Below are 27,729 nucleotides of genomic sequence, written 5' to 3'. Positions count from 1 at the left end.
TGCTGACCAGGGCAGTGGGGTGGGGGGGGGGTGTCGGAGGTGGCAGTCTGTGTGAGGACTGAAGTCCAGGGTGGACTTTCCCCACAGCCTCCTGCCTGCCCACGCCTGATCTCAGCCTGGCGAGACCCCAACTTAGACCTGCAGGGTTCAGTACAGGAACACAACTTCTTCTCTCTTTCTTTTTTTTTTTTTTAACATTTTTATTGATTTATAATCATTTTACAACGTTGTGTCAAATTCCAGTGTAGAGCACAATTTCTCAGTCATACATGAACATACATACATTTATTGTCACATTTTTTCCTCTGTGAGCAACCTAAGATCTTGTGTATATTTCCCTGTGCTGTACAGTACAATCTTGTTTATCCACAGCGAAACAACTTCCGCACTTCTCCAGCCACTGACTGTGGGGACAGTGCGGGCCCAGGCCTGCCGCCTGCCGCCTCGGGAGGCCCCTGCTCCTCTGCGGCCACTGCTTCCCATGGGCTTGGCCTCTCAGGCCGGTGCCACCTCGTGCACTTTGGAATCACCAGCTGAACTCCCACAGACATGCTTGGGATTTTGACTGGAATTGTACTGAACCTACAGGTTGATCTGAGAAGTGACAGCTCCATGATGCTGAGTTTCTGAAAGTCAGGTTCCCGAGGGCCAGTGGCCGTCCCAGCTCCACAGAGTCCACAGAAGGCAGAGTTTTAGGTGGACTCATTTCCAGGATGAGGTTTCTGTCCAGCAGTCAGGAGGATGGCTGAGGGCATAGCAGGGAGGGGTCCAGAAGTGGCGTCAAACACTCCAAGGGCTGCAGGCAGAGGGCCAGGGTCCTGGTGCCCTGGACCCCAACTGGGACCAGCAGGGAGCCCTTAAGAGGAGCTGGGAAGGGGAGCCAGGGGCGTGGAGGGAACGGCTCTGGCCAGGAGGGGTGGGCATGGGCCCAGGGGCTCTCTGGGGCCAGCCCCATGAGGAGAGGATCAGGGATGCGCTCCTGAGGCCAAGGACAGTGCAGAAGCTCCACAGGGGTGTCCTCTGCTCCAACCCTTGGACAAAGGAGGGCCAGACTGGCCAAGTCGGGCTGGCGCCTGAGCTGGTGCCTGGGTGCGAGCCATCACACTCCCAGGCAGCCAGGAAAAGCCGGTGAGGGAAGGCTGGGGGTGGGCGGGGGCTGGAAGTCGCCTCTGGCCTGAGCAGTAGGTGGCTGACGGGCTCCTTCGCCTGTTCAGCAGCTGGTAGGGGTTCGACTGACCTGGTAAGAGGGGAGCCTGGCCAGGGAGGCAGGGCTGAGGCTGCCTGTGTCTGCTGGGGTCAGGGGTGGGCGCTGGGACTCCCAGCCTCCTGGGATGGAGAGGGGCCTGTTCTGGCAGGCTGGGGACACATCCCCTGGACACAGATGGCTCTTTGTCAGAGCAGAGCCCAGCTCCCCAGGCAGGCTAGGGAACAAAGCCCCCTCTGTACACAGTGGCCTCCCCCTCCCCCTCAGGGTGCCACCCCAGGAAAGGAGAAACCGTCCCCACTCCAGGCTCCCATCAGGTGACCCTGCCTCCCACCACACCCCCTCCCAAGCACAGGCATGGCCCAGGCAGGGTGTGAGGGTGTCGGGATGAAGGGTCCAGGGGGTATCCAGGGCCATCTCCTCCCCGAGGGCCCTGGCTGAGCCCACCCTAAGCTGCAGGCCATGCCTGTCCCTCCAGCATCCAGGCAGCCCTGGACCAGCCCAGCCTCAGCCACCACTGCCCCTGGCCTGAAGGCAGCACCCCCCAAAAGGGGGCAGAGGGACAGCCAGGAGCCTCACCCCTGCAAGGAGGTCTCCACATCTTATTTCTGGGTCCTCTCTGGATCCTGAATGCCCGCAGCCACCCCAATGGGCCTGTCATGGTCTCCTCAGAGGGGATAGCCCAGGCCTGCCCCCAGTACTGCAGGCCAAGTGGGACCAGCCCCAGGGCCCAGAGTGAGCACACTGGGCTGTGAGTCTGTGTTACCTCAGCAGCCACCCAGCCCTGGAATCTGTCCCTCAGGGCCCAGCCAGGCTGAGCAGGCTCGGTGCCCCGAGGAAGGATGCGCTGCCGGCCCTCAGCGTCCAGGCGGTGGGATCCAGATGAGGCCAGGCAGGGTTCCCACCAGTCTGGCCAGCTCCTGCCGACACTGACCTTGTAGCTGGCCCAGCACCACCTCCAGGCAGGCCTCCCGGCTCCTTAGAACCTCAATCACCTCAGTGGCCTGCAGGCCCCGGCCCTCAGGGGCCCCAGCCTCAGTCCTCACCAGCCGGTGGGGCCCATGGGGCTGGGCCAGGCCCCCTCCTCGCTCCCAGGCCCACTGCAGAGCCACCAGGTCCTGTCTCACGGCCTCCTGCAAGGCCCGCCTTGAGGCGCTCCACTCCGGCCCGTGGCCTCCAACCTGCACAGAAGACGTCGCAAGTGAGCCCAGGGCGGCCAGCCCCACCCAGGACACTGGCTCCAGGCACCCCTGGCTCTCAGAGCCCTGACACCACCCCAGCAGTCCTGCAGCCCCTACCAGGGCCTCGAGGAGGGCTGACAGCCCAGATTCCACTGCTCCCAGGGAGGAGGGACTAACCCCAGTGCCAGCTCAAAGGCCTGGCCCCTCCAGGCTCTGCATCACCCTCACCCAGCACATCAGCCTGAGCCAGAGGCTGTGAGGTTCCAGGGACAGGGCCTGAGCCCTCAGGGCCGCCCAGCTGCAGGCCCAGCTCTTTCACCGGGTACTGCGAGGGGAGTGGGCCCGGCTGCTCCCAGCAGACCTGTTCAGAGCCCAGAGGGCAGACCCTCGGGACAGCCCCAACCCTCTCCTTCCCCGACTCCAGGGCCAGCCTCCCACCACCCACCTACCCATCCTCTGCTGTATCCACATTCCCCCTTTGCACTTCCCTCCCGGAGGGGCGGCACGGAGTGGGCCTGGCCCAAGGGGACGCAAGGCTGAGGGGACACTGGGCCGAGGGCACAGCTGGTGAGGCCACTCCAGTCCTTAGGGCAGAACCCATCCCGGAGACCCTGCAGGCAGCTGGGAGTACAGACAGGCTGTGCCCTCTGTGTCCCCAGGAGCTGCCTGGACCCCACCCCTCAGTGGGCACTGCTCCAAGGTTCCCAAGAAGGAAGCATCAGAAGCCCTGAGCCCTGACAAGCAGCAGTGTCACTTTCTGCAAGAAACTGCCTGCAAACATCCACAGTGCCCGAGCTGTCACTGCCCAAGAGGAGAGGGGCTCCAACTTGGCCCAGCCAGAGGGGACCTGGCCACGCATGCCCTGAAGAGCTGCGGCTGCAAGGCCCAAGGAAATACCCTTGCTGTCCAGGGGCGCGTGGAAGACTTTAAGGGGAAAATCATGCCTGCAGTTTAAGACGCTTCAGAAAAAAGAAAGGAGATGCAGTGCCTGGGGCCCACCATTCACAGCCACAAACACAGGTGCTCACCCAGTCCTGCTCATGGAGAGAGGCTGGGGGGGCCCACGTGTCCACTAGCAGGTCAAACGGGTCGTAGGGCCTGGGCAAAGTTGGGGGACAACACCATCATGGCCCTGGGAGAACGAACACCCTCCAAGAGGGTGGGTGGGGCCTGGAGTGGCTGGGGTGGGGCAGCGGGGGCTCCTCCCCTGCACCCTCTGGCCCGGGGTCTGGCACGTGAGTGCACCTCTTCTAGGCTGTCAAATGCACCCCGGAGCAGCACCCCAAGCCCTCACCCTGGCCTCCCAGGCCGCCCACCGGGTCTCCGCCACTCCCTGCAGCTCCTCCTGCAGAGCCTGCAGCTCCCGCACCACCAGCTCCAACTCTGCAGCCCCCTGCGCGGGGATCTTGGGCAGAAACGTGGGCTGTGAGGCCTCCGGGGGGCAGGCGCCCAGGACTGTGTCCTGCAGAGAGAGACCCCAGGGAGAGAGTGGGCGGCAGGCCCAGCTCCCCAGCCAGCAGGTACAGCAGCCACCCCTCCCCCAGGTCTGGGTCACAGTGAGCTGACATCAACCATCACCCGCCACAGGCCGGGAGGCTGAAACCCCTGTGAAGTCTGGGCCTCCTCAGCACTGGGAAGGGTGGGTGATGGGACAGACGGACATCTGGAAAGAGTCCAAGATTCAAAGCCAACAGGCCTAGTGTAAAGTCGGCTTCATGGCTGGGTTTGGGGCACTTCCTTGAGACTCCTCTTCAGGTCTGGAAAATGGAAAGCCGCCCTCCACCACCCAGAGTTGCTGTGGTCAGACCAGGAAAGTGGACAGGAAGGGAGGTGGGTGGCATGGGCTTCCTGACCATCCACTGCCAGAAGACCAGCTCCCGGCGCCGCCACTCCAGGGCCGCCTCCAGGCGCACATTCTCACGCTCCAGCCTCTGCAGCAGCTGGAACACAAACCATCAGGGGAGAAAGAAGCCTGCCGGCTTCACACTCCCAGCACCAGGACCATGCCTGCCACCCTCTGGCCTCGGAGCCCAGTCGCCCCAGTCACCCCACCCACTCAGCCCACCCGCTGGCCGAGCAACCTCCTTTAGGGGCAGAGCAGCCTCTCCTCCAGGCACGACCAGGTCTCAGACCACACCAATGGGCCCCTTGCCAGCCCCCACCACCAGGCCTGCGGGGTCAGGGACTGAGTCCAGGTACCCCCTCCTTCGGGACCTCCACCCCACATCCCTCGCTGGCTGGTGGCTGCACCCTGGAGGCCTCAGGCATATGGGGCGGCCCCAGACAGAGGAGACTACTGGGCTCTGGAAATCGCTACCCGGTAACCTCGTGAACCCCAAAGGCAGGGCAGAGGCTGTGAGGTGCCCATCTCGGAGGTGACGGAGGATGGGCAGGGTGGAGACCGCAGCCGCACAGCACTCGACAGGGCGGGGAGCTCTGCCCAGCTCCCCACCCTACCCCCGTGGCAAGCACAGCCCTGCACCCTCCGACCCTGCATCAACGCGCATGCGCTCGAGCAGCCCGCAGGGTCCAGTGTTCCCACGTGCCTGCACACAGCGGCGTGCTGCCGCACCGCCGGCCCGGCCTCAACCTTGGGAAGCCTGGCAGCCGCGAGGGGCCCTGCCCACCACACAGCCAAGGCCCACGCGGCCCACCCCGGGGAGGGCAGTTCAGCCTCTCAGCACCCGCCCGCCTCCTGTCCCACCGGGAAGGCCCAGGCCAGCCCCCGCCGTGGCTCCTTTCTGAAGACAGCAGCCGGCACAACGCCCCGGCCTTCCACACGGCTCCTTCTATTGGAGAGAGCCCCAGACAAACGGCCAGCACGCGGCGGCTGCCCTGTCGGCAGACGAGCTCTGTCAGGCCGCCACTTGCACAGGGCCGGTGCATGTGCTCTCGGCCATGTGCACCTAGGACCCAGAGTCTCCCCTGGCCGGGGGGGTGGGGGGACCCTGCTTGGCTCCCCAATCCTGCCCCACCCCTGGCTCCACAAGGAACCCAGAGTGCTGGCCAGGCAGCCAGGGGCTTGCCACAGCTAGAACGTGGGGGGCTCCCAGGCCGGGGGTCGGGATAGGGGCGGCTGTGAACACCAGGCCAAGACCCAGCCCGTGGCGAGTGAAGGAGGGCAGAGGCAGGCCTGCAGGAGAACCGCCCTGCGGCCTGGGGGAGCACAGAGCCCAGAAGGGCTGTGGGCCATGGAAGGTGGCTGCCCATACCTCACACCTACACACACCTGCTGGCCAGTGAGAAGAGCAGCTAATTTGGTTTCCAAGAACAGTCCCAGAGGGTGCCCCCCACCCCACCCCACCCAGGTCATGGAAAAGGGGACAGGCATTCAGGCCCCCTGCACCACCCCCACCTGTGGGCTGGCCCCCAATTCTGGAGTCTCCGGAGGCAGCCTCCTCCCCATCTCACCCACACTGCCTAGGATGGGGGCAGGGAGGAGGCACAGGGATGTGAGAAGGCTGCAGGCCCAGCCAGTAACCAAGGACGCTGCCCAGCCACTCCACAGCACGTCTGGCTGCTCACAGAGGAACTAGAGATCATTCCAGAAGCTTCTGGGGCCCATCCCAAGAGCGCAGACCCTTCACGTAGGCTGATCCAGGCTTCCACCAGCTCCCTATCCAGATACATTGGAAGGAAGCCAACCACGGCCCCCATGCACCTGGCCACGCCATCTTCAGTCCTGTGGCACCAGCGTGCACCAGCCTCTAGGAGGAGGGGGAAGCCACACCCACACGGCCCCACCATCCCCTCAGAGACTAGGGTCCCAGGCAGCACCAGGCGGGAACTGGCCTGCCCTCTGCTCCATCCAACCAGGGGAACCAGAGGCAGGAAGCCCGGGCTTCGCTGAGTCACCCCTAAAAGGCGACTGAGCCAAGGGCATCTCAGTACACCCAGCTGCTGCCTCAGCTCCTCCAGTGCCAAGCACAGGATGCCCAGGAGGGACAGCCAGGCATCACCCAGGAACCTGGGCCGGGCAGGTGACCTGTGGGAGCCGCCCTGACCCCACAAAGGGGATGCAGATTCCCCAGGAGTACGCGGCTTTACAGCTGGGATCTGCTCGGTCTGGAAGGAGGGGCCACACCCAGTCCTGAGCCTCAGCCGTTCTGCCTGACCAAGTCTCCCTAGACCGCGCAGTGCCAAGCCTCACACTCTGGACAGGCCAGACCCCAGCCCTCACGTAATGACCAGCCCTGAGCCAGTCCCAGGACCCCCTGGCCATGACGGCCCAAGGGAGGGAAACAATGATGATGGATACGGGGCTCCTGGAAAGAAGGACAGCAGAGGGTAGGGACCCCCCCCCCCTTGGGCCCCTGTTCATCACCAGGTGACACCTGCACGGGCTCAAGGCACCAACACCATCAGCTAGGACCCTTGAGTGGTCTTCCTTAACTCCTAAACTTCCCTCAGCTGGCTGCCAGCACAGCCCAGGTGCCTGCGCTCCTCTCACCCTGACTGTACTCAGCCATGTGCGCACACACAGCAACCAGTCAACTGCTACAGCCCTGGACAGCCCAGGGGGCAGCAGAGAGCCTGAGGCTGGGCCTGTCACCAACACCGGCAGATGGTGAGCTCAGCCAACACCAACACCCACAGCTCAAAGCTGGTCCACTGCCTGAGCCCTCCCCCCAGCCCACTTCCCACCTTGGGCAACGCCCACCTTGGTCCCACCAGCCCTCACCTGCTGGCCACCCTCCGGGTCCCTGAGCAGCTCCGTTTCAGTGACAGACAGGTGGCCAAGGCTACGGTCACTGTGGCAGCCGCGGGTGTATGAGTGGATCTGAAACAGGTAGCGCAGACCCCAGGCTGAGCGGGGGCGGGCGCCTCCCCCAGCACTAGGCAGGGACCTTACAGACAAGGAAACAGGGTTCAGAGAGGGTGAGGCTCAGGAGAATAGTCAGCACCTCTGACAGCCCCCACCCCGTGGCCTCCCCACCAGGTCCCAGGAGTGCAGGAGGGATGGAGTAGGGCACCCCTGCTTCCTCCTCAGCTCATTGAGTGCCAGGCCCATGTTGGGGAGAGAAACAGCCTCTGGATAGGCTCAGTGGTCCAGTGAGGTGAATGGCAGGGACACAGACTATCTGGGTCTGGGGGGCCAGGGAGGGCATCTCAGTGAGGTTGAGGCCTGAAGGCAGCAGGGAGGTCAACAGGTAGGCATGTCCCAAGCAGGGGGAGTGGCAGGAGCCCAGGTGGGACAAGAGGGAGTGAGGGGTCCCAGGAAAGGCTGGCTGAGCAAAAGACAGGCTGGGGGGTTCTAGCACCAAAGAGCCCTGTGCCACCTGCCCAGTCACCTCTCAGCCCAGACCATGCAGTGGGCCTGTGGGGGACATCTGTGCCCCACAGGTCAGCTCTACCGGCCTGCAGGAACCCTGCAGGAGCTGCCCACCACCATGACCCCACACCCAGACGTGGTGGGAGAAGGGGGTGCCCGCCTCCCTATCTCATGTCCAGGCAGCAGCAGCTCCCCAGGGCCCAGAGTCCACCACGTTGCGCAGTGACACAGAGTATAAGGCTTCTGGTGACATCTGGGGACAGGAAAGCCAACCCTGCAGGCTCCCTGCCCCTCTGGTTCCCTGCCCCACCGATGCCCAGCAACACCTGCTCTAGGCCCCCTAATGGGGGCCCCTCCAGGACAACCTGGAGCCCTAGGTTCAGGCTCTGGGCCACTCCAGGGCAGTGCCCAAATGGTCAGCCCCCAGCCTAGGAAGGCTCACATCCAGCCAAAGGCCGGGCTGCAGCCTGAATTGGGAATGCTAGAAAGCCACAGGCAGGAGAGGCAGCCTGCCAGGCTGTAGCACAGAGGACAACTGCCCCGGGTGGACAATGCACAGTGGCACTACCTTGCCCAGGAGGGCACACTGCTCCTGCTGACTGGCCATCAGCTTTCGCCACCGGAACCGCAGCTTTCCCATCAGCCACTGCAGGTGGCGGATGTCCACACAGCCGTCTGCTTCCACACTGGGTACAGCTGGGCCTGGGCTGGCCAGGGACTCACACTGGGGAGGGGGCAAGGGTCACGCCCTGCTCCCACACCCCAAGCAGAGACCCCGAAGGGGAAAGAGAAAGGAGGCCCCTGCGAGTGAGAGCCGTGAGGTCTTGGGAGCTCCAGAAAGAGTCAGGGACAGGCCCTGTGGGCACCACACCTCACCCTGCCCTGCCTCCCTGCACTCAACGGGCACCAATACCGACCCCCCACAGGGCTGACCCGGGGATCCGGCGCCTGCACCCAAGATTCCGGCCTCACCCTGCACCCACCTCGCACACTGGCATCTCGTCGCCCAGCCGCACCCGGCTCTGGGCCAGCAGCTGCTCGAGCGTCGGCCCGCGGGCCAGGAGCCAGGCCAGGGCCAGCAGCAGCTCGCGGCCGCCCTGGGAGCCGTCGTCAGGGAGCTGTGCCAGCGCGCGCCTAGGGTAGCCCTGGAAGCGCAGCGCTGCCTTCACCGAGCGGGCCTGGGCCTCTGCGGCAGGAGACGCCAACTCAGGGGGGCCACCGACTGCAGGTGACACCACTCAGACCCTTAAGGGACTCCCGCGCGACCCCAGAGCAGAGGCCACGCTTGGAAGGCGCAACCAGGGTCACTGGGACTTAACCAGGAGGCGCGGAGGGGTCCGGGCTTCCCGGCGGGTCTGAAAGGGAGGCGGGGGAGTCAGGGCCTCCAGGGCGCGCCTTGCAGGGAGGCGGGGCTTACCCAGGGCAAGCGAGGGGGAGGCGCCGTCGGCGGGCATCGGCGAGAGCACGCAGAAGAGCAGCCGCCAGAGTGCAGGGGCCTGCGGGGATCAAAGGGCGACGGTCAGCGGGGCCGGCCGCCTCTCTGCATCCGCCCAGAGCCTCCGCGGGCCTCACCGCCTCCGGACGGTCGAACTTGGCGCGGCGAAAGGTCTCGGGGCTGGGCCCGGTAGGCAGCGTCCGAGTGAGCACGGCAATGGCCTCAGGCAGGGCCCGGGCTGCGTCCGCGGGGTCCACCCGGCGCCGCCGCCGTCGCCCCATGCAGTCCGCACTGGCCTCCCTCGGAACGCGCGCCTACACCGCCGCCGCGTCCCCGCGTCCAATCCCCGCGTGAGCTGGGTCCCCGCGCCCAATCACTGTATAGGTGCTGCCTCTGCGGGGCTCGCGTCCAATCACCTCGCGGGCCAGGGACACGCCTCTGGCCCCTGTCCAATGAGCGGTGTCTCCAGCGCTTGAGCGCTGTCTGTTCTGTGCGGAGGCATTTCCGGTGCGTCGGAGACCAATGGGAATTGACAGCTTCGTAGGGTCCGCCCTCGGCGACTCAATCGCGGCGACACCTGACACGCCTCGTCCAGACCCCACCAATCTGGTCCTCACCTCTCCGCGCGCCACACAGCAGCCTGGCAACCACGGGCGGGTCAGCGGCCGCGCTGAGGACGCCCCCAGCGGCAGGGAGGGCCGCGCCGCTGGGCGCCACGACCCGCCGGTGCGTCCCTCCGCCTCCGCGAAGCCCTCTCGGGCCTGGCCACAGGGGACGTCCTCACGCCGCAGCGGGCACCAGGTCGGAGACGCGGGGGCCAGCGCCCGGGTACCGGGTGACGCCCCCCGAAGGCCCAGTCCCTCAGCGCGGAAGGCTGGCGACTGTCTCCCGCTTCAAACCTGCGTCTGCGGACCCCTCGCCCGGTCCCTCCTTACCCATCCTCTGTCTGGTCAGCCCCCATTGTCCCCCACCCCCACGCCGCCTCCCTCTGCCCCTTCCATGCCCGTCCTCTGTCCTGGCCTCCCTCTGTCCTGCACGTTCAGCCTCTCCTTCCTACCACTGAAGAGACAGTCTTGGAAGGAACATGGGCACGGACACTTGGGAAAGCAGTTTGGCGATTCTTTCAGAGCTAGACATAAGTTTACTAGGAGACCCAAGAATGCCTGTGCCAGGAATCTATGAGGACTTAGGTTCATATGCACAGACGTCCATAGCAACTCTGTTCCTAACAGCCAGATGGAGATAGTGGAAAGGCCACCGGCCGCGCAGCAGCACTGATGTGCGTTACAGCACCTGTGAGCGCAGATGCGGAAGAAGGCAGATGCAAAACACCAAGTTTTATGTGCCTTTCATCTATAGGAAGTGTCCAAAAAAGCAAGTGGACAGAGACGGGCCGGTCAGGGGTGACCTGGAAAGAGACTGGGAAGGGGGAGTGACAGCAAACGGGCACGAGGGAATTTTTGTGGGTGTGAAGTGTCTAGAACTGGATTGTGGTAACAGTTGCAGACTCTGTGAACTGGTTAAAAATCATGGACTGTGCATTGGTGGGTTTTACGGTACGTAAATTATACCTCAGTAAAGCTGTAAAGAGGACAGGGGGAGGGAGAGGAGAGAAGGGAAAGAGAACTGTTAAGAGAAAGAAGCGAGTCCTCCCTGGAGCCCAAGTTCTCCCCAAGCAACAATTCCTCACCTCCGTGTGCCACATAGCAGCCTAGCAACCACCAGCGGGTCAGTGGCCATGCTCAGGACGCCCCCAGCAGCAGGAAGGGCCACGCCGCTGGGCGCCAAATACTCCCCAAGCAACCCAGCCTTGGCCAAGCCCACAGGAAGTGCGGTCTCGCCTGATACCCCGTCTTCCTTCCAGACCTCACCTTTACCCACACCCTGCTCAGGCACAACCAGCTCCTCCCCCCATAACTGACCCCCTTCTCCAGAACTTGGCCTCCACCCCAGGAGGCCATTTCAATGGCCACTCCTGGGGGCCCCACTATGGCTCACCTCCCCAGAGGCCTCTTCCCCTACTGGCCTGGGGCCACTGCTTTCTCCCTCTCTCCTCACCCCCACCTTCAGTCCCCTCCGAGGGTCCACCTTCAGGGGGGCCTTCGACCAGCACAGGCCTCCAGTCTGGCCCTGCCTTCTTTCTCCACAGCTCAGAGGCACCCCCTGCTGACGCCTGCCATAGGGCCCTGCAGCCTTCAGAAGCAAAACAGCTTGCCCCACGTGCCCAGGGTGGTTCCCGATCCAAGGGGTCTGGAACCCAATGAGCCCTTCCTCTCTTCGGGCCTTTGCACCCACAGGGCCTTCTGCTTAGGGTGCCTTCCCCCCAGCCTGAGGCCTGGCTGACCCACTCTTCCTGCAGGCCTCAGCTCACTAGGCACTCACCCCAACCCTGCCCCATCCTAGACGGTGAGCCACAAGGCGGGGGGAGCAGAGTCAGGAGGCTCTGAGTTCTTCCCAGTGCTGCCTCTCCCAGCAGTTGGGGGCACCCACTCCCCACTCTGTACAAGCCCTGGCCACAGAGCCCCCAGTCCGTGGGCCTTCAAAAGACACCGCCACCCCAGCCCTGACCCCACCACTCAGAAACCCAGCCTCACTTAGCATCCTCCCTCCTCCTGGTGTTTTCCCATCTGTCCCCAGAAGCACTCCAGCTCCCACCCCTTGGAATTCCATGAATCACCCAATCTCTCTCCCTCTCTTTCCCTCTCTCTCTCTCTTTCCCTCTCTCTCTCTCCCTCCCCCTCTCTCTCTCTCCCTCCCCCTCCCTCTCTGTCTCTCACACACACATATAACCCTGCACACCACCCTGGGACACCCCACCCCATGCCTGTCCTGCTCAGACCTGCTGGACCCCAAGCCAAGCCAGGGGCAGAGCTGAGGCCCCAAGCAAGGCTAAGATGACCTCTCTGGGCTCTTTAATCAGAGTTCTTGGGATGGTGGCCATCTGCCAGGGCTGGAGTGTGAATGGCCAGCTGTGGGAAATGGGTGGGCTCTGAAGGTCCCTGCAGCTGCTGCCTGATTTGACAGGAGTTTCCAGAAAGCCCCTAACCATCGCTGCAGTCAGCCCTCAGATTCCCCATTTGGGCAGCCAGCCTCTTGGCAGTCCCTGGGCACAGGGTGGGGGCAGATGAGGGGGGTGGTGTTTGGGTGGACGCCCTGCAGAAGCAGGGCTGACCTTGTCTGGCACAGTAGGGTGGGTGTGGGGAATGGGGATGGGGTGGAGCAGCAGGAAGTGGGGAGGGCAGCCGAGGGCTCCCCACCACAGCTCCCCAAAGCGTCTCAAAAAACGGAAGCAGCTCAGCAGATTCACCCTGCAGCCTCACGCTCCCACTGACCCATTCCAGAACCACAAAGGAGGCCTGGGACATTTGCAGGGCTGGGCGTGGGGCTGTCCAGGGTGGCCAGGCGCTCCCCCTGCAGAGGGGCCTGCAGCCTGTGGCAGGTTCCCAGCAGAGCACCCCCAGCCTCCACCAGAGCAGCGGGTCGGCAGCAGCAGGAAGAGCAGGTGCCCCGCCACCCAGCAGGGCCTCTCATCGGTGTCCCCAGCTGCAGCCCCTCCACCATTCCCCCAGTGACACGCGCACACACCCAGGTCTTCCAGGAGTCCGGGTTTATTGAGGGCATAGGGGTCTACAGGGGAGACCCAGGTGCTTGTGGGGAAGGCCTCCCATCAGCCTGGAGGGGCAGCGGCCCAGTGGGCAGCCAGGGATGGGATCTCCAAAACCTGTGCAGAGAGAGACAGAGACAGAGATGAGTGCGGGCCCACTGAGTGGTCAGACCTCACACCGGCGGGAGGTGGCAGGGGTGGGGGGGAGCCATCCTGGCTACTGAGCTGGGCTGGGGTGGAGCAGGGTGGGGTCGGGAGGATGGGGAGCATACCGTACCTGGGTTCACTTGAAAGTGTGACTCTCAGCTCCACCACGCCCAAAGCCTGCATAGAAAATAGTGGGCAGGTTAGGGGTGGCCAGGGGTTACGGCGCTCTGGGTGGGGGGCCTTTGGGAGCATACCTTTGGGTCCAAACATGGCAGCATAGCAGGGGTGGTTGCAATAGGGCTTGCCTTCATGCTGCGGAGAGAAGGGCCATGAGGGCTTGTCCTCCCTTCCCCGGAGCCCCAGCCTCCCTCCAGGACTACCCACCTCGGCGTGACCCCCTGAGGTCAGCGTCTTCCCACATTTCTCACACTTCAGGCAAGGCCGATGCCAATCCTTCCCGAGGGAGGTCACCCGCTCAGCTGCAGAGATACAGACAGCCCCCTCCATGGGGTGAGACCCTGCTCTGAGGACACGTGGCACACCCTCCTGATCACACACCACCTTTTCCAGGCGCGTCTGCTCAAGGCCTTGCCCACCCATGCCTGGTGGCCCACCGGAGGTCTCAGACAGCACCTGTGCCCCAAGAGTAGGGAGGGGGCACCTTTAGTCCCTAGCCAATCCAGCCAAACAAGGAGGGGATGGGCTCTGGGTCAAGGACCGCACCCCTGAGGGCTTGGGTGGGGCTGGAAGGGGAGGAGAGGGGACCTAGGGTCAGGACCTCGGCTGGCCTCCGGGCTAAGCCCTCCACCTCCTCACTCGTGGCAGGGGTGGGGTGGTGGGGCCTGCGGGGCGCCCTTCTCCGAACCCAAGAAGGAGGACTTCCCACTTCCTCCCTCCCCCACCCTGGGTGGGCTCCAGGGCACAGGGCAGGAAGGAGGCGCCTGGGATCTGAGTGCGCCTAGGATGGCGCCCCCGGCGCCGGTTTCTGCGTCTGTTTCTACTTAGTGCTGGGAGGGGCGGCCGGAGTCCCGCGTTTCTTCCTACCCCGCGGGGTTCCCGCCCAGGGCGTGCCAGAGAGGAGGCGGAAGAAGGGGATCGGAGGCGGGAGACCCAGAGTCGGAGAGAGGCGGTCATGAGAAGACCCAGAGACAGAAAAACCCAGAGACCCGGAGACCCAGCAGGACCCGGAGAGACAACGGGGCACAGAGATGAAGGGCCTTCGGACACGAGTGACCCGACCTGAAGACGCAGGCGGCCGCGGGCAAGGCTGGCGCGTAGCCCCGAGAAGGTGACCAGGGTCCCCCTGCGCCCCCGGACCACCTGAACTGCCCTCACCGGGTGAACCCTGGGCCGCGCTTCCGCGTGGGGCGGCGCCGAACACCGCAGGTCGGGCCGGGGCGGGCGGGAGTTGGGGGCGCTCACCAAAATACACCTCCTTGTCGCACTTGGGGCACTTGGGCATGGTGGCGCCGGGTCCGGGTGGGCTGACTGGGCGGGAGCCGGCAGGAGCGCGGGACTGGGTGGGATCGGCGGGGTCCGTGCCTTTCAAGGACCCCGGGACCCCGCCCCTTTGGGACCCGCCCCAATGGTCCCGCCCCCTGAGTCCCGGACTTGGACCCGGAGGCCTTGATCCCAAGCCAACCAACTTAGAAAGGTCATCTGATCCACCCCCGCCTTGGGGCAGGGCCGGGGCCTAGCCGACGACAGAGCGTGGTCCAAGGGGCGCGGGGAATCCGTGGGGACTCACTGGAAGGACGGGGCTGGAGCACCGGGGGGAGCCTGGCCCCTCGCCCAATGCTCGGGAATCGCCGGGTCCAGGACCTGGGGCAAAGGGCTCCCCAGGAGGAGGGAGTAGCACCCACTCCTAGCCCCAGATATGCCACTTGCGGGAGCCGGGGAGGGGGCAGGTCACGTCTAAAATGCAAATAAATGCAAACTAGCGTGCAGAGCCCCTCCCTGCATACTTTGACTCGGACCTTTCCCAGATAGAGGCCTGGGGACAGCCGGCAGGGCAGTTTCAGCCCGGTAGCCCTCCCACAGGAACTCCCCGCGGCCTTCACCACTCGCGGGGCCGGGAGGCCTGCCCGTCCCAGCCCCCTACTCCCGCGGGACTCGCCGGTCTCCACCAGCCCCACCCCAGCCCTACCCCGGGAAGTCCATCGGACAGCAGCGGGTACGTCCCCGGGGAATCTGGAAGAGGCGACGCCGGATGGCGGGGCGCCCACTTTCTCCGGGAGGACAGCCGCAGGCTTGGGGGCCTGCGGTTTGCGGCGGGGGAAGGTGACACCCAGGCGGTCTCAGAGGTGCCAGGCCGGCGCGGGGAAGAGGTCCTTATCTCCGCAAGAGGCGTCTAGTACCGAGCGGTCCAAGTCCGCCTTCCAAGGGGAGGCCTCTCGCTTCCCCGGTGCCAGGCAGAGACCACGGACCCCACCCACCCTGGGAGTTCGGGAAGGGCTAGCGGGCTGGCGCTCTCGGGCTGCGAGGGTCCTCGGCCATCCTCAGCCAACCAGTGTGCAGTCTCCCGCAGGCGGCGGCGCGGGGTGGGAAGGGGAAGCGCGGGGGGGGGGCGGGGGGGCAGGGAGGCGGCTCCCTTCTGCACCTTAGCCCAGGCTGAGGTGAGGCCTGGGTGGGGTTCTGGCCTCCATGCCCCTTTGGAAATCCTTGCCCTGTAGGGCATTGCCTGGCCTAACTCTCCTCCCTGCTGGTCACTGTCACACACTGGCCACCTCCCATTCCCTGTTGTGCAGAGGGGCTGTCTCCTCTCTCTGTGGATCTTCTACCTCCCTGCTTCACTGTGATCCCCAACACCACACCCAGTTTCCTGGCTTCACCAGAGCCTGAGCTCCCAGCCCTCTCTCCATTCTACACCCCTAACCTTTACCTCATCTCCCCTTGACACACCCATCTCCCAAAACAAAACGTCATCTCTGGTTCTGTCCAGGCCCTGTCCCCATGGAGGGTGCTGGAAACCATCCTCTGACAGGGCCCCGGAGCTTCTGACTGCCCCACACAGGCCTTCAGCCCTGATGGCATGCAGTCACTCTGACCTTACCTTTCCTGAAGTCCACCTACCCACCATCGGACCAGCCTGGGCCTGGCACTGGGAAGAGGGAGGAAAGCCATGAGTGCCCCCATCCCAAAACCCCCACCTAACCTGCCCTCTGCCTCCCCGACCAGGCCTGGGCTGGGGCGAGGCTGCGAGCTCCCAGGGCCGCATTGCAGCCTCAGTTAGGGTAGCACACTAGACCCCACACTCCCACCTCCCTGGGACTCCGTCTCTGAGGTTGCGGTTCTACCCTTGACTGGAGCTCTGCAAGCCCTGCCACAAGGTTCAGACCCTGTCCTGGTCCACTCAGTGCCAGGCTGTCCGCTGCCCTCAGCAGGGGGTCGCCCACCCTGCTCTGGTGGGACTCCCTGCCTCTTGCCCACCCACACCAGCCTGCTCTGGCCCTGGCATAGGGGCACCTTGGCATGGTTTCTGGAGCTGAGGCCACCAGCCCGACCACCCTCACCACCCCCACCCAGCCCTGGGTGTCTCCTTGGCCCTTGCAGATGCAGCCAGGCCAGGCACTGCACAGGAGGGTAGTCCCAGCTTCCCTCATCTCCTGGCTGCATGATCCAGAGAGAGGCAGGACTGAGAGAAAGCTGGAGAGTGAAAGAGGGGGAGACGGGAGCACGGAGACACAGCCAGGGACAGACACACAGACATGGAGAAGCAGCAAGAGGGGAGGAAGGGCCCAGATCCCTGGTGATGGAGAGGGGGCAGGGGCACAGTCTGCAGGCGGTGGAGGCCTCTCACAGCGGGTCCTGGGGCTCGGGCCACAGTCTGCACGTGCCACCTTGCAGATCCCTGAGAAGGCTGCCTGGGTGGGTGAGCTGGGCAGAGGTCAGCTCCATGGGGATGATGTGCTCAGGGGTGTGGTGAACCACGGGGTGTCTGCTGGTGTGGCTGGGATGGGGTGCCTTCGCACACATCCACATGTGAGCGTGTCCACCTGGATATCTCTGGGAGGCGGGTGCACAAGGCCCTTCTCAGAGCAGCAGCCTTCTTGTGTTTCTGTGTTTCTGCCCAGCCCACACTTGCAGCTCCCCCAGGGCTCCCGGGGAGGTGGAGAGGTGAGCCAGGCTCCGCCTCCCTTCCACCCACCCGGCCCCAGGGATGACCCCCCCACACTGGGACTCCAAACCCGCCTGGCGCTGGGAGTCAGAGTGAGGACGAGAGCCCCCACCCCGAAAACCAGCGTGATGACTCTCTTCCTGGCCTTGCCTGCTGTTATTACCGTTGCCACGCTCACAGCGTGCACGGGTGTGGCGAGGATGCCGGGGGGGGGGGGGGGGCCAAGGGCCACGGGCGTCGGCCTCTGGCTGGTACACAGCAAGGTTTTTCCAGACACTGGACTCAGAGACGCACACACACTCCCTGAAACCCTCCCAAAGCTTCAGGCGCAGACTGGCATGCCCTTCCAACCCCTCTGAGCTCCCCACCTATCCTGCCTGCCTGTGGGGGTAGGGACCCCTCAAGCTGCAGCCCCAGCATCCCCAGCTATGATGAGTGGACAGCTCCTGCCCACCCCACCCCACCCCCGCCATGGCCAGGCACACCCCCAAGTGAGGCTTGGCCAGGTGCCAGTCGGGGCCCTGACAGCCTCCCCAGAGACCCGGGCCCCACCAGATGCAAGCTTCTTGCTTCCATCAGCTCACCTGGCCCAGGATGCCCTTGTGGAAGAGGGGCACTGACCTGGCCCAAGGTCAACCTGACTCAGGACCACCAGGGGTTGGGGGGGCCCAGTTCAAGACCCAGATCTGCCCTGCCCGGCCCTGCATCCCTCCCCTACATTACTCTTTGGGGTCACTCGTGGTATTTGTGGCGCGAACAAATGGTAGAAATGGAAGACCTGGTGAACCAGTCAGCGAGCTCCAGGGTGCAGCCCCCATCACTGCCCGCCCCACGGCCCTGCACTCATCTCCCTCCCAGCACTGGCCAGAGGGAGGTGCGGGGGCTGCATCTGGAGTGTGGCAGACAGAGTGGCCAGGACAGCTGGTTGCCCCAGGCTGCCTCTGCGCCCAGAAGGTCCACCCTGCACCAAGGTAGCGTGAGGGCATGCAGGGCCCTGAGACCTGGAGGAGGCCACTGCGGACTTCTGGCTGCCCGGCCAAGGCCACCTCCATCTGCTCACCCTCTGTCTGAACACTCCCACGCCCTTGTCTGTTCAAGCTCCACCGAGACTCAGCTGGAGACCCAGCAGCAACCAGCCAGGCCCCTGCAGCAGAATTCTGGATGGAGAGGGCCTGGATGGGGCCCCACGGCAGGGCTTGGGCTCCAGACACCAGGAGAACCAGTCAAGGCAGAGGAATCCGCCTGCAGCAGGGAAAGTTCTGCTCCTCAGGGCCGGCTGGCCTCCCTGCTCCGCCCCACTCCACTCCACACTGTGGCACTGGCCTCAGGCCTCTCTCCACCATCCTCGAAGCCTCACAGCTGGTGCCCCAGTCTCCAGGACCCCTCCTCCGTGTGGACCTGCTGAGGGTTGTGGACAGGTGTAAGGATGTCCCCTGCTAGGGCTGGAGGCCAGCCGGGCCTGTCCCATGTTCCTGCACCCAGGTGCCTTGGGGAACTAACTTGTGCTCCAGGACACCCTCTGAGCCTGGGGACAGAGCTGGCTTCCCTGCCCCAAATCCACCCCTCTCTGCCCTTCCCCCAGGCCCAGCTGAGTCACAGACATTCAGACATTCCCAGGGCCTATTTTTAGCAGCTTTTCTCTCAGGACCCCCTGGCTGCCCTGAGGTCCTGCCCCAGGGTGGCTGTGACGTGGTGGTGGGGGACTGGGCTCTGATCCTTTCCACCAGGCCTCAGCCTGGGAGGGGTCCTCTCCTCCCCTGGAAGCAGGAAAGGCATGCAAAGGGGCTGGGGTGGAGGGATGGGGGGATATACAACCTTGAAGTCCCTCAGGCAGCCCCACTCAGGGTCCACGGCTTGGCCAGATGGGTGCCTCTGCCTGCCTACAGCCACCCCAGGCTGAGCCTGGGTTCCAGGAATCTCTACATCCTGGGGACAAATCCCACGCAGTACCGCCTCAAATTCCAGCCTCACCAGTCCAGCTAGCTTGGTGTGTTCATGGGCCCCAAATCCACCCCCTGCCGCCAGCCAGACCCTGAGAAAATGTGCTGCCCACACCTGACTGCCCTGGCCTCTAGCCAGTCCTTGCCTGGCCCAGCTCCCAGCAGCTCAGAGCCAGGGTCACAGGCACTTGGTGATTTCTTGACACTCAGCCCCTGGGGCCACAGCCAGTGGCCAGTGAGCTGGTGCTTGGACTCAGAAACAGGAGAAAGTCATGCTCCCCCCAGTCATAAAGAAGTTCGGGGAGCCTATCCTGAGCTGGGTGGGGTCCTCAGGGAGCCGCCAGCAGGGGAGGGGCTGCCCAGCACTGATACCGGGGGACAGGGGTGGAGACAGGGCGAGGGGGTCACTGGCTCAGGGGAAGCTGGGCAGGGCTGGGAGGAAGATGCTGAAGGTCTAGGGTATGAGTCAGAGGATTCTGGGCCTCAGAGAAGTGAGGGCAGAGGGAGCTGCAGGCAGAGCAGGCCCGACAAAGATGACTGGCTGGGAGTACCAGCCAGGGCCCAGGTCAGAGATGGGGTACAAGGTGGGGCTTGGAGGGTCCTGGCAAGGAAGTGGGTAAGCCCGACCACGGAAGGTAGGGTTACTGCTGGGAAACAGGGCGGTGGAGGAGGCCCGAGTGCTGCGCCCAGCCCTGGGGTTCTGGAGGGTAGGGAGATGGTTAGATGGCACCTTGGGGCCTCACTGGCTGGGCATGGGTTGGAGGACTAGGGGTGTAGGCCAGTCAGGGGGAGGTGGAGAAGGCGGCACACATGGATACAGGCGCCCATTCCCTCCTCCCCTGCACCTTGATGGGGCGCCCGAGGAAACACCTGGCTTGGGGGGAAGCTTCCGGGAGCTGGTGTCACCGAAGGAGCCCCGGCAGCGTAGGGCCAACCGCGGCTCCCACCGGCGGCACCCAGCGACCGCGCAGAGACCAGCAGTAGCGACTCCGCCCCGGTTTCCATGACAACCCTTCGGAAACAAACACAGAGGCGCGGCACACTCAGCCTGCAGGAAACGAAGGGGTGGGGGGCGGGGGGCACTTCGTCCCAGGCTGGGCCCGGGCGATTCTCCCTCGAGGCGACACAGACACCCCTCACCCCTGCCGCCTGGCGACCCTTCATACAAGAATAGGCACCGCCCCTCTCCGGGTTTTGCGGGAAATCGCGTCTCCCTCCACGTAGCTGTCACTGGAGCCTCCCGAAGGAGGGCCCCGGCTGTGCTCTCAGCACTCCCCCACCGCCGGGAAGGCAGGAATTTCCCATCTGACACCGTGAGCCCCCAGCGAGGGTGGGCCTAGGGGTGCTCAGGGAAGTCTGAATTTTTCCCCAAACACCCCCGAATAATAGAGCCTTGGCCTGGCGGCAGGAAGGCCGGGACGGGGTGAGGAGGGGGAGATGTCCCAGCCCCACCTCTGAGCGCACATCGCACTTGCCCGAACCTCCCCTCTGCCTAGGGTGGAAACAGGGCGCCCCTGGGGTACCTGCTCCATGCACCTCCCACACCCAGTGCAGGCCAACCCACCCTGCACATCCTGGCTGCACACCTGGTGCCAGCCAGGTGCGGGGAGACGCTGCTGCGGCCCACGCTGGGCACCTGGACTGGCCAGGAGGAGGGTGCCCTGGCACTGCAGACACCTGACACCAGACACCGGAGCCGGCCGCTCCACCCCAGGGACACCGATGGCTGCTCGAAGGACAATGGGCCCGGCCTCCGGGCTCAGCTACGTCTGAGCCCGTGTACTGGACAGTGGGCCGCAGAGTGGCCTGTGCCAAGGGCTGGGGTGCCCAGAGCTGGCCTTGGAGAAGAGGGCACATGGGGAGACGGCCGCCTACAGTGCTGAGCGCAACGGCCCAGAAGTGACCAGGCCCGGATGACCGTGGCTCCAGGGAGGGAGAGGCGTCTGGGGGTATGGTGCTGGAAGCAGGCCAGGGGAGGGGCTGAGCGGTGGAGGGGAGGGCAGCAGGGTTCTGCCTCAGCGCCCAGAGTGGGAGAGAAGGGGCGCCCTCTGGTGGGCTTCCCAGGAGCGGCAGTTAAAGAGAAGGCGGACACCGAGCCAGGGTCTTCCCCGAGCTGCTGAGGGCTCCTGGGGAGGCCAGAGGTGGGTCCACTAACATTGCAAACCCAGCTGCAGGCATGCTGGTCGCACAGGAGCACCCAGGCCCCTAGGCCCCTCCTTCAGACTGCCCACATTCTGTCCCTGGGCCTCCCCACCGAGGCCGAGTCAAGCCAACCACACCCACTCTCAGTCCTACAGTACCCCTCTCCCCACCCAAACCCTCTGTACTTCCAGGCTCCTCCAGGGCTGAAGACCCACCTTGTCCCTGCCCACCCTTCACCTGCTCTTCCCCCTGCAGAGGAACCCTCTTCTGGTCACCTGTCCTCTGCCTCCACGAGACATGACCCCTGCTCTCTCCCAAGCCTGACCCCTCCCTTGGGGGCTGATAGATCCTGGCATCTCCTGGTTTTAGTGCCCACTTGTTGGCAGATCTGGGGACCAGGAGCACCTCAGGGGCCTACCCACCTCAGTGTTGCCACCACAGCCCAAACCAGAGCTTCTCTGCCACCCACCCTCCCACCTACAGCCATCACCCTTGGGACCAGGTGGCACCCCACTGCCACCAGAAGCCAGGCCCAAGGATTTGTGGATGGCACAAAGGGACACCATGCTGGATTCATGAGCATCCCAGTCACAGACGGTGCTGGGTTGTGTGATCCTCAGAATCTTTTATTGGTAACAAAACTCCGGCAGTGGTCGTGAGGGCGGTGGGCGGGTGCGTGCGAGGCTGGGTGGGAGATGGCAGAGGGCTCCTGGTGGGGATGCCCTAAGCCGCTGGAACACTGTGAAGGCCGTGCTGCGGCTGTTACTGGTGACGGGAGCATAAATAACATTGTGGGGCAGGCGAGGGGCAGCATGAGCGGGGGAGTGGGAAGGCCACCTCAGGAAGACCCACCGTGGGCATGTGGGGCCACCAGACACAGGCATGGAGACACGTAGGGCCAGGAGGACACAAAAGAGGGTAAGGGTGGCCGGGGACACCCAGAGAAAATGGGTGGACGGGCCTCTGGAGGCTGCCCAGCGTGGCTGCCTCGGCCCCCAACACTCAGGCTCTGGACACGCAGGTGCCGAGGCAGGACTGGGCAGTGGTCACTCTCCCGACATAGCCAAGCAGTGGGCACTGGGCCAGGGGCCTGCGTGGATAGGCCCATGCCCCGCAGGGGGGCCCGGAGGCCTAGGGCTGGACTTTGCCCTCGGGGTCCTTGTCATAGATGTAGCTGCCCACGGCCCCGGTGTTCACTCCTGCAGAGACAGGAGGCAAGGGTGGTGGGGAGGGGTGGGGAGGAGGGCCCCTGCATCCCGGACCCTCTGACCACACTCACCCTTGGGTCCGAAAAGTATTCCATAGCAGGGCTTGTGGCAATAGGGCTGGCCATCGTGCTAGGGACAGGATGGGGGAGTGAGGCGGGGTCCACAGACTCCTCACTCCCCCCTCCTTCCTACTTCCTCCGGGTCCAGGCGCAGGTTTCCCTGAATCGTCAAGCCCCAAAGCGGTGGCCAGGTCCGCTCACCTGGAGGACTAGCTGGAGGAGAGGACGGCGCCACGCCACCCACCATCTGCGCGCCCGCCGGCCTGCAGTCGGGCCACCAGGGGGCAGCCCCCACCTCCCGGTGCGGCCCCACCCTCGGCGCCCCACGCCCACCCCTGAGGGGCGCCCCGCCCCTCCCGTCCAGCCGCCGCTGCGTGCGGCCTCTCACCTCCGCGTGCCCGCCCGGGGTCAGCGTCTTCCCACAGCGCTCGCACCGCAGGCACGGCCGGTGCCAGTCCTTGCCCAGAGACGTCACCTTCTCGGCTGGGGACAGGCAGAGACGGCGAGGGGTGAGGGGTGAGGGGTGAGGGCCGGCCCCCACCCCCCACCCCCGGTGGAGACCTCCCAGGGCCTGGGGCTGGGGGCGGCCACTCACCAAAGTACACCCTCTTGTTGCAGCGAGGACACATGTTGGGTTCCCCGGTGAACGTGGTGACGCTGGAGGCTGGGAGGGAGGAGGAGTCAGGGCGCGACCGAGCCGCTCCGACGCCCCTCCCCCAGATAGGAGCTCACCCCACCTTTGCTGGGCCCCTTAGGGGGGCCGCTGGCCTTCCGCTCTTCAGCTCGGGCCACGGGCACCTCGATGGGGCCGGTGACCTGAGGTCTCTCAGCAGAGGGCTTCTCATAGATGTAGGAGCCGGCACCTCCGATGTTCACACCTGTGGGGTGGCAGTCCTTGTAGGGTGGGTGGCCAGTGGCCTTGTAGCAGCCACTCCCAACTTCTCAGAAAAAGGCCCCCACCCAGAGGGCGCCAGTGGGCTGCAGGAGGTTTCTGGGAAAGCCACTGAGGGTGCTGGACCTTCAAGAACGCGAGGGGCCGTCAGGGCAGGGCCAGCATGGACAATGGCTGGGGAAGGGGGTGTCCCACAGCCCCCAGCGCCCTGCCAGCCCCAAGTCTAGGCTGCGCAGAGGACCGACACTGGCCACTCCTCCCCGGTCCAGAGCAGATCGCGGCGGGGCTAGGGGTGGGGCTGGCTGGGCCCAGGCTCACCTTTGGGTCCAAACAGCGTGGCATAGCAGGGCTTGTGGCAGAACGGCTTCCCGTCGTGCTGGGCAGAGGGGCACGGGGTCAGGGCTGGCGCCTTGGCCTGGGTGCCCGGGCTCCCCCGCCCAGCCCGGGAGTGGGGGCAGGGAGGCTCACCTCGGCGTGGCCCCCGGGGGTCAGTGTCTTGCCGCAGTGCTCGCACCTGAGGCAGAATCTGTGCCAGTCCTTGCCCAGGGAGCTCACCTTCTCAGCTGGGGCGGGAGGGGAGGTCAAAGCCGGAGGCCCCCGCCCTCCCACGCTCCGCCACCCCTTCTGTCCACCCCAGTCCTGGGCAGACCCCCTACCCTGCCCCCTTCATCCTCACCTGGGAGCAGTGGAGTCCACCCACTCTATGCCAAAACCACCGTCCATTCCTCAGGGGTCCTGCTCTCCCTTTATGTCGCAGGCACCCTCCTCACCCTGGGTTACGGGCTGGAGTGGGCAACTTGTACAGGGTCCCAGCTCAAGCACCTGTGAACCCCTCAGCATCACACCTGCCCCTCCCTCAAACACCTGCCTCGCACACACCTGCATCTCCTAGATACCTGCTTCCCTCACACACACCTATTCCTCCCTCACACACATTCCCAAACCCTCCAATCGGGCCCTAATGGAGTTGGAAGAGCCCTCCTGCTGAAGGAAGTGGCCTCGGGCCTCCAGACTCCTATGGAGAGGGCAGTTCCTGTGGCCCTGTGGGATGCTGGTGGGACAGGATGCCTGCCTGTCTATATTTGGCTTCCTCACCCTAAGCTGAGAGCCAACCCCCACCCCTACTCTGCCTCCGGCTGGCTGCTGCTTGGGCATCCAAGGTCTGAGACCAGCTGCTGAGGGTCACCAGCTGCTGAGGGCCCTCCCTGTCCCCCCTACCTGGTGCTGGGGCTGCTGGGCCACCTCCCAATGGACGGAAGCTGGGGCTTCCCCAGGGGAGCACAGCAGGAAAAGGGCGGAGAGGACAGGAAGAAAGGCCAGAGTTGGGGCTGTGCTGGAATTCCTCCCAACTGGAAAAATGCCCGGTCAGAGGCACAGGGAGGATGGGGGTCCGGTGAACTGGGCCCCTCCCACCCTGGCAGAATCTGGCCAATCCCCAAGTGGAGGCCAAGGACCAGAGGCTCTTCTGGTCCCCCTCACAGAGAGGCCTCCTAGCAGAGCAGGGAGAGAGAGCCTGACCAGGACACCCCAGCCCTGGAAGACCAGTGGGTGCTGTCAGATGGCACTGAGTCCGGGCAGCCTCCAGGACCACCCGCCACCCCCTTCCCTGGGGGCAGCACAGGCTTAGATCCCTCTGGCCACTCCGCCTAAGGAGGCTGGGACACAGGCTGGCCAGGTCTCTCTGCCGTCCATGCCAGGGCAGATGGGAGCTGGCCAAGCCCAGTGCAGGCTCGGATCCCATGCCAGCCTGGCATCCTCTCCCCGTTCTCCTGCTGCCCAGTGGCGGCCGCGGCAGCTGCAGCTCAGGGCTGCCAGAACCACACTGTACTGGCTGGCTGGCCCTGAGGGTGTGGCCACCTGGGGGCAGGAGAATGACCCTCAGACCCACTGGGCAGGTCAATGGGCCCAGTTGAGGAGGCAGAATCGATGAAGCTAATAATGGCTTGGAAGGGAGCTAGCCCCTACGCGGCTGCACAGCTGTTGGGGACACAAAGCCTCGACATCCTGAAGTCACTCTGGGGTGTCCTGGCCTGGGTTCCACTGTGCGCACACTTGGGGTGTTGGCTGGGGTGCACCCTGATTGGAGGTGGCAGAATGCTGCCGCCACCCCCACCCCCGGCCCCTGCCTCCACGAGTGCCTCCAGACCAGGACAGAAGCCAGGGGAGTCTGAGCTGCCTTTGTTTTCTGCTGGGAGCCAGCGGCCGCCCAAGTGGGCAGAAGCGCTTTTCCGGGTTGTCCACCGGACTGTCGGCCCGGCTCTGAGCTGGCCTGGCCAGGGGCACAGTTGTGGGCAGTAGGGCTGGCAGGAGGACTGTGGGAGTGTCCCCCACCCTGAGCCTTACAGGGATGAGCCCTCTCTGGGATGAGGACAGAGGGCTGGGCAGGCTCCCGCCTCAGGAGGCAGCCGGAAGCCCCTAGGCATCCAGCCAGGCCAGAAGCACTCCAGGCCAAATCCGGTCCCTCCCCTCTGGGAACAGCAAACAACACTGGCCTCCTCCTCCTCCCGCTGGTCAAAGGGGAAGCCAAGTAGCCATCTTCATCTTGGCCTGTGGCCATCCCAGACCTGACCACTGTCCCTAGGATGACAAGAGAAGGGTCCCCTGTCTGTCCCTGTCCGTCCCTGCCCTTCTGGCCATGCTGGCTTCTGCCACTAAGTCCGTAGGTCGGTCTGTGTGGGTCTTGTGAGGAGGGTGGGTGGGCAGGGATTCTGCGGCATCAGCCAGGATGAGGGAAAGTGGTGGAGTAAACCAGAAGTCAGGGTGGGAGCGCCAGGGAGTGGATGAACAAGTGCTGGGGGTGCCGCCTACCCACGGGGCATCCTGGCAGAGACAGCCCCCATCCTACCTCCTCCTGTCTGCCGCTGTTCTAACCTTGAGGAAGAAAGGGGCCTGGCCACTTGGGCTCCAGCGTCCTCTCCTGCTTGTGGGGACTCGCTTGTCACCCCACCCCACCCGCAGTTAAGTCCCGGGAGAACTTGTGCCAAGGAAGGGAATGCGTTGGGACACGCTGGAAGTAGAGGCCAAGGTCGCCCCCGCGTGGACTGAGTCCAGACGGAGCCCAGATCTGGTCCAGCCCTGCGTGGGCAGAGGTCGGGGTGAGGGTTGGGGGTCACGGTTGGGGGCGACGCCGGCCGGGCCACGTGTCCGCGGGGCTGGGGTCCGTGTGGAAGGGCCGAGAAGGGCAGGAGCGTTCGAGAGGGGCCCCAGGCGAGCGTGCTGCCCTGCCTAACCTCGCCCCGCTCGGCACCGCCTGGAGGACCGCGATGCGCCCGCGACCCCAGAGAGAGATTCCCCAAATCCGGGCTCATCCCGGGGGGAACAACGCGCCCCTGCCCGACTGGCCTCCAGGCCCCACCCCGCCCATATTGGCCGCTTCGGGGTTCGGGAGTAGCCGCCCCAACCTCGTCGCCGCTCCACCCTCCCACCGCACCCGCGTGGGCAGCACGGCAAGCTGGGTCGGGACCGCGCATCATGGGGCGGCGGCCGGGCGCTCTCGGAGTAGTGCGACGGGCGCGCGGATCTGCAGCAGGGAGCTGACCGCGAAGGGCGGCGGGGCGCTGGCCGGGCCTGGGCACTCACCGAAGTACACGGTCTTGTCACACTTGGGGCACTTGGAGGCCATGGTCCGTGCGCCCGCTGGGCCCGTATCCTCCACCCGCTCCTGTCTCCGCGCCGCGCCGCCGCCGCCGCCGCCGCCGCCGCCGCGCCAGCCCCGCCCGTCCCGCCCGCCGGGCTGCCCATGCGCCAATTGGCTCCGCGGCCGGGGCGGGGCGTCGGGAGCCCGCCCTCGGGGTCCGGCCGCCCTGGACGCCCCGGGGGCGGGGGCGCACCTGCCGGGGCGGACAGGGGGCACCCGGACCGGCCTGGCGCCCCTCGGCCGCGCGCTCAAGGTGGCCTCGGTCGGGGCCCGCCAGCTCTTCGCCTATTTCCATGGCAACGTCGGGGCAGCCGGCGAGGCTGCAGCGTGGGGCGGAGTCCGCGGCCCCCTTGACCGGGGAGGTCCTGGCCAGCGGGGCCTCGGCCCGGAAGGGCGGCGTCCGGACACGCAGACTGACGCCCCGACGGCGGACCGGCCCGCCTCGCACGGTCCTGGCGCCCAGGTCCCCGGAGGACCCTACCCCACCCTGCCGCGCGCCACCGCCGCTCTTCCCTTTGTTGCTTGGTTTCTATAGCAACGGCCGCGCGACCGGATCTGAGCGGGATTCCCGGCGGGCGCGCCACCGGGTCCGGGTCCAGGCCCAGTGCCGGCCCCGCCGCGCGCCCCGGCCCCGCCTAACACTGTCAGTGGTGCTGAAGTCTCAGCGGGTGGAGGGCAGGGCGCCTGCCACTTCCAAAAACATCGCGAGAGAAACTACTGGAAGGGTGTGGAGGAGGGGTGACTGGCAGCGAGGAGACCCGCAGGGCTGTGCTGCAGGCTCTGAAGGTGCCCTCCCCAAGCTCCTTCAGCCGAGGGCCGTAGGGCTGGGAGGAGAGGAGCTCCAGGATGGGGAGCTCCCGGAGTGTCCTCCCTGCAGGTGCTGTGGCCAAG

General features: G+C 65.3%; 3 protein-coding genes and 1 long non-coding RNA gene across 7 annotated transcripts; all 4 read right to left on the bottom strand.

Moving 5' to 3' along the window:
- Positions 1 to 266: 266 nt before the first annotated feature.
- Positions 267 to 9,436, bottom strand: TEDC1 (tubulin epsilon and delta complex 1). 4 transcript variants are annotated; one of them, XM_072963884.1, is made up of 9 exons: positions 9,230 to 9,436; positions 9,075 to 9,153; positions 8,641 to 8,843; positions 8,226 to 8,381; positions 7,067 to 7,165; positions 4,239 to 4,325; positions 3,702 to 3,847; positions 3,414 to 3,483; positions 267 to 2,385 (listed from the first exon to the last, which is right to left on the bottom strand). In XM_072963884.1, the coding sequence occupies exons 1-9, from the start codon at positions 9,371 to 9,373 to the stop codon at positions 2,062 to 2,064; spliced, it is 1,308 nt and encodes a 435-aa protein (XP_072819985.1). In that variant the 5' UTR covers positions 9,374 to 9,436; the 3' UTR covers positions 267 to 2,061. The 4 variants fall into 4 exon arrangements, with proteins under 4 accessions (XP_072819985.1, XP_072819986.1, XP_072819987.1 ...); XM_072963885.1 differs by lacking the exon at positions 3,414 to 3,483 and having other exon boundaries at positions 3,680 to 3,847; XM_072963886.1 differs by lacking the exon at positions 8,226 to 8,381.
- A 3,246-nt stretch (positions 9,437 to 12,682) lies between these two features.
- CRIP1 (cysteine rich protein 1) lies at positions 12,683 to 14,425 on the bottom strand. The gene is made up of 5 exons (XM_031675694.2): positions 14,266 to 14,425; positions 13,228 to 13,322; positions 13,098 to 13,155; positions 12,974 to 13,020; positions 12,683 to 12,813 (listed from the first exon to the last, which is right to left on the bottom strand). The coding sequence occupies exons 1-4, from the start codon at positions 14,303 to 14,305 to the stop codon at positions 12,980 to 12,982; spliced, it is 234 nt and encodes a 77-aa protein (XP_031531554.1). The 5' UTR covers positions 14,306 to 14,425; the 3' UTR covers positions 12,683 to 12,813; positions 12,974 to 12,979.
- Positions 14,426 to 17,695: 3,270 nt separating this feature from the next.
- LOC140697033 (uncharacterized) lies at positions 17,696 to 20,025 on the bottom strand. The gene is made up of 3 exons (XR_012073871.1): positions 19,771 to 20,025; positions 18,776 to 18,886; positions 17,696 to 18,361 (listed from the first exon to the last, which is right to left on the bottom strand). It is a non-coding gene; the product is annotated as an uncharacterized lncRNA (long non-coding RNA).
- Positions 20,026 to 21,647: 1,622 nt separating this feature from the next.
- On the bottom strand, positions 21,648 to 26,942 carry CRIP2 (cysteine rich protein 2). Its single transcript, XM_072963883.1, has 8 exons — positions 26,781 to 26,942; positions 23,670 to 23,764; positions 23,520 to 23,577; positions 23,047 to 23,187; positions 22,905 to 22,973; positions 22,698 to 22,792; positions 22,322 to 22,379; positions 21,648 to 22,241 (listed from the first exon to the last, which is right to left on the bottom strand). Exons 1-8 carry the CDS (start codon positions 26,821 to 26,823, stop codon positions 22,174 to 22,176), a joined length of 627 nt encoding a protein of 208 aa, XP_072819984.1. The 5' UTR covers positions 26,824 to 26,942; the 3' UTR covers positions 21,648 to 22,173.
- Between the last annotated feature and the right edge of the window lie 787 nt (positions 26,943 to 27,729).

This window comes from Vicugna pacos, chromosome 6 (assembly GCF_048564905.1).
Source record: "Vicugna pacos chromosome 6, VicPac4, whole genome shotgun sequence".
Classification (NCBI taxonomy): Eukaryota; Metazoa; Chordata; class Mammalia; order Artiodactyla; family Camelidae; genus Vicugna; species Vicugna pacos.
This window is presented reverse-complemented; position numbering and strand designations above follow the sequence as displayed.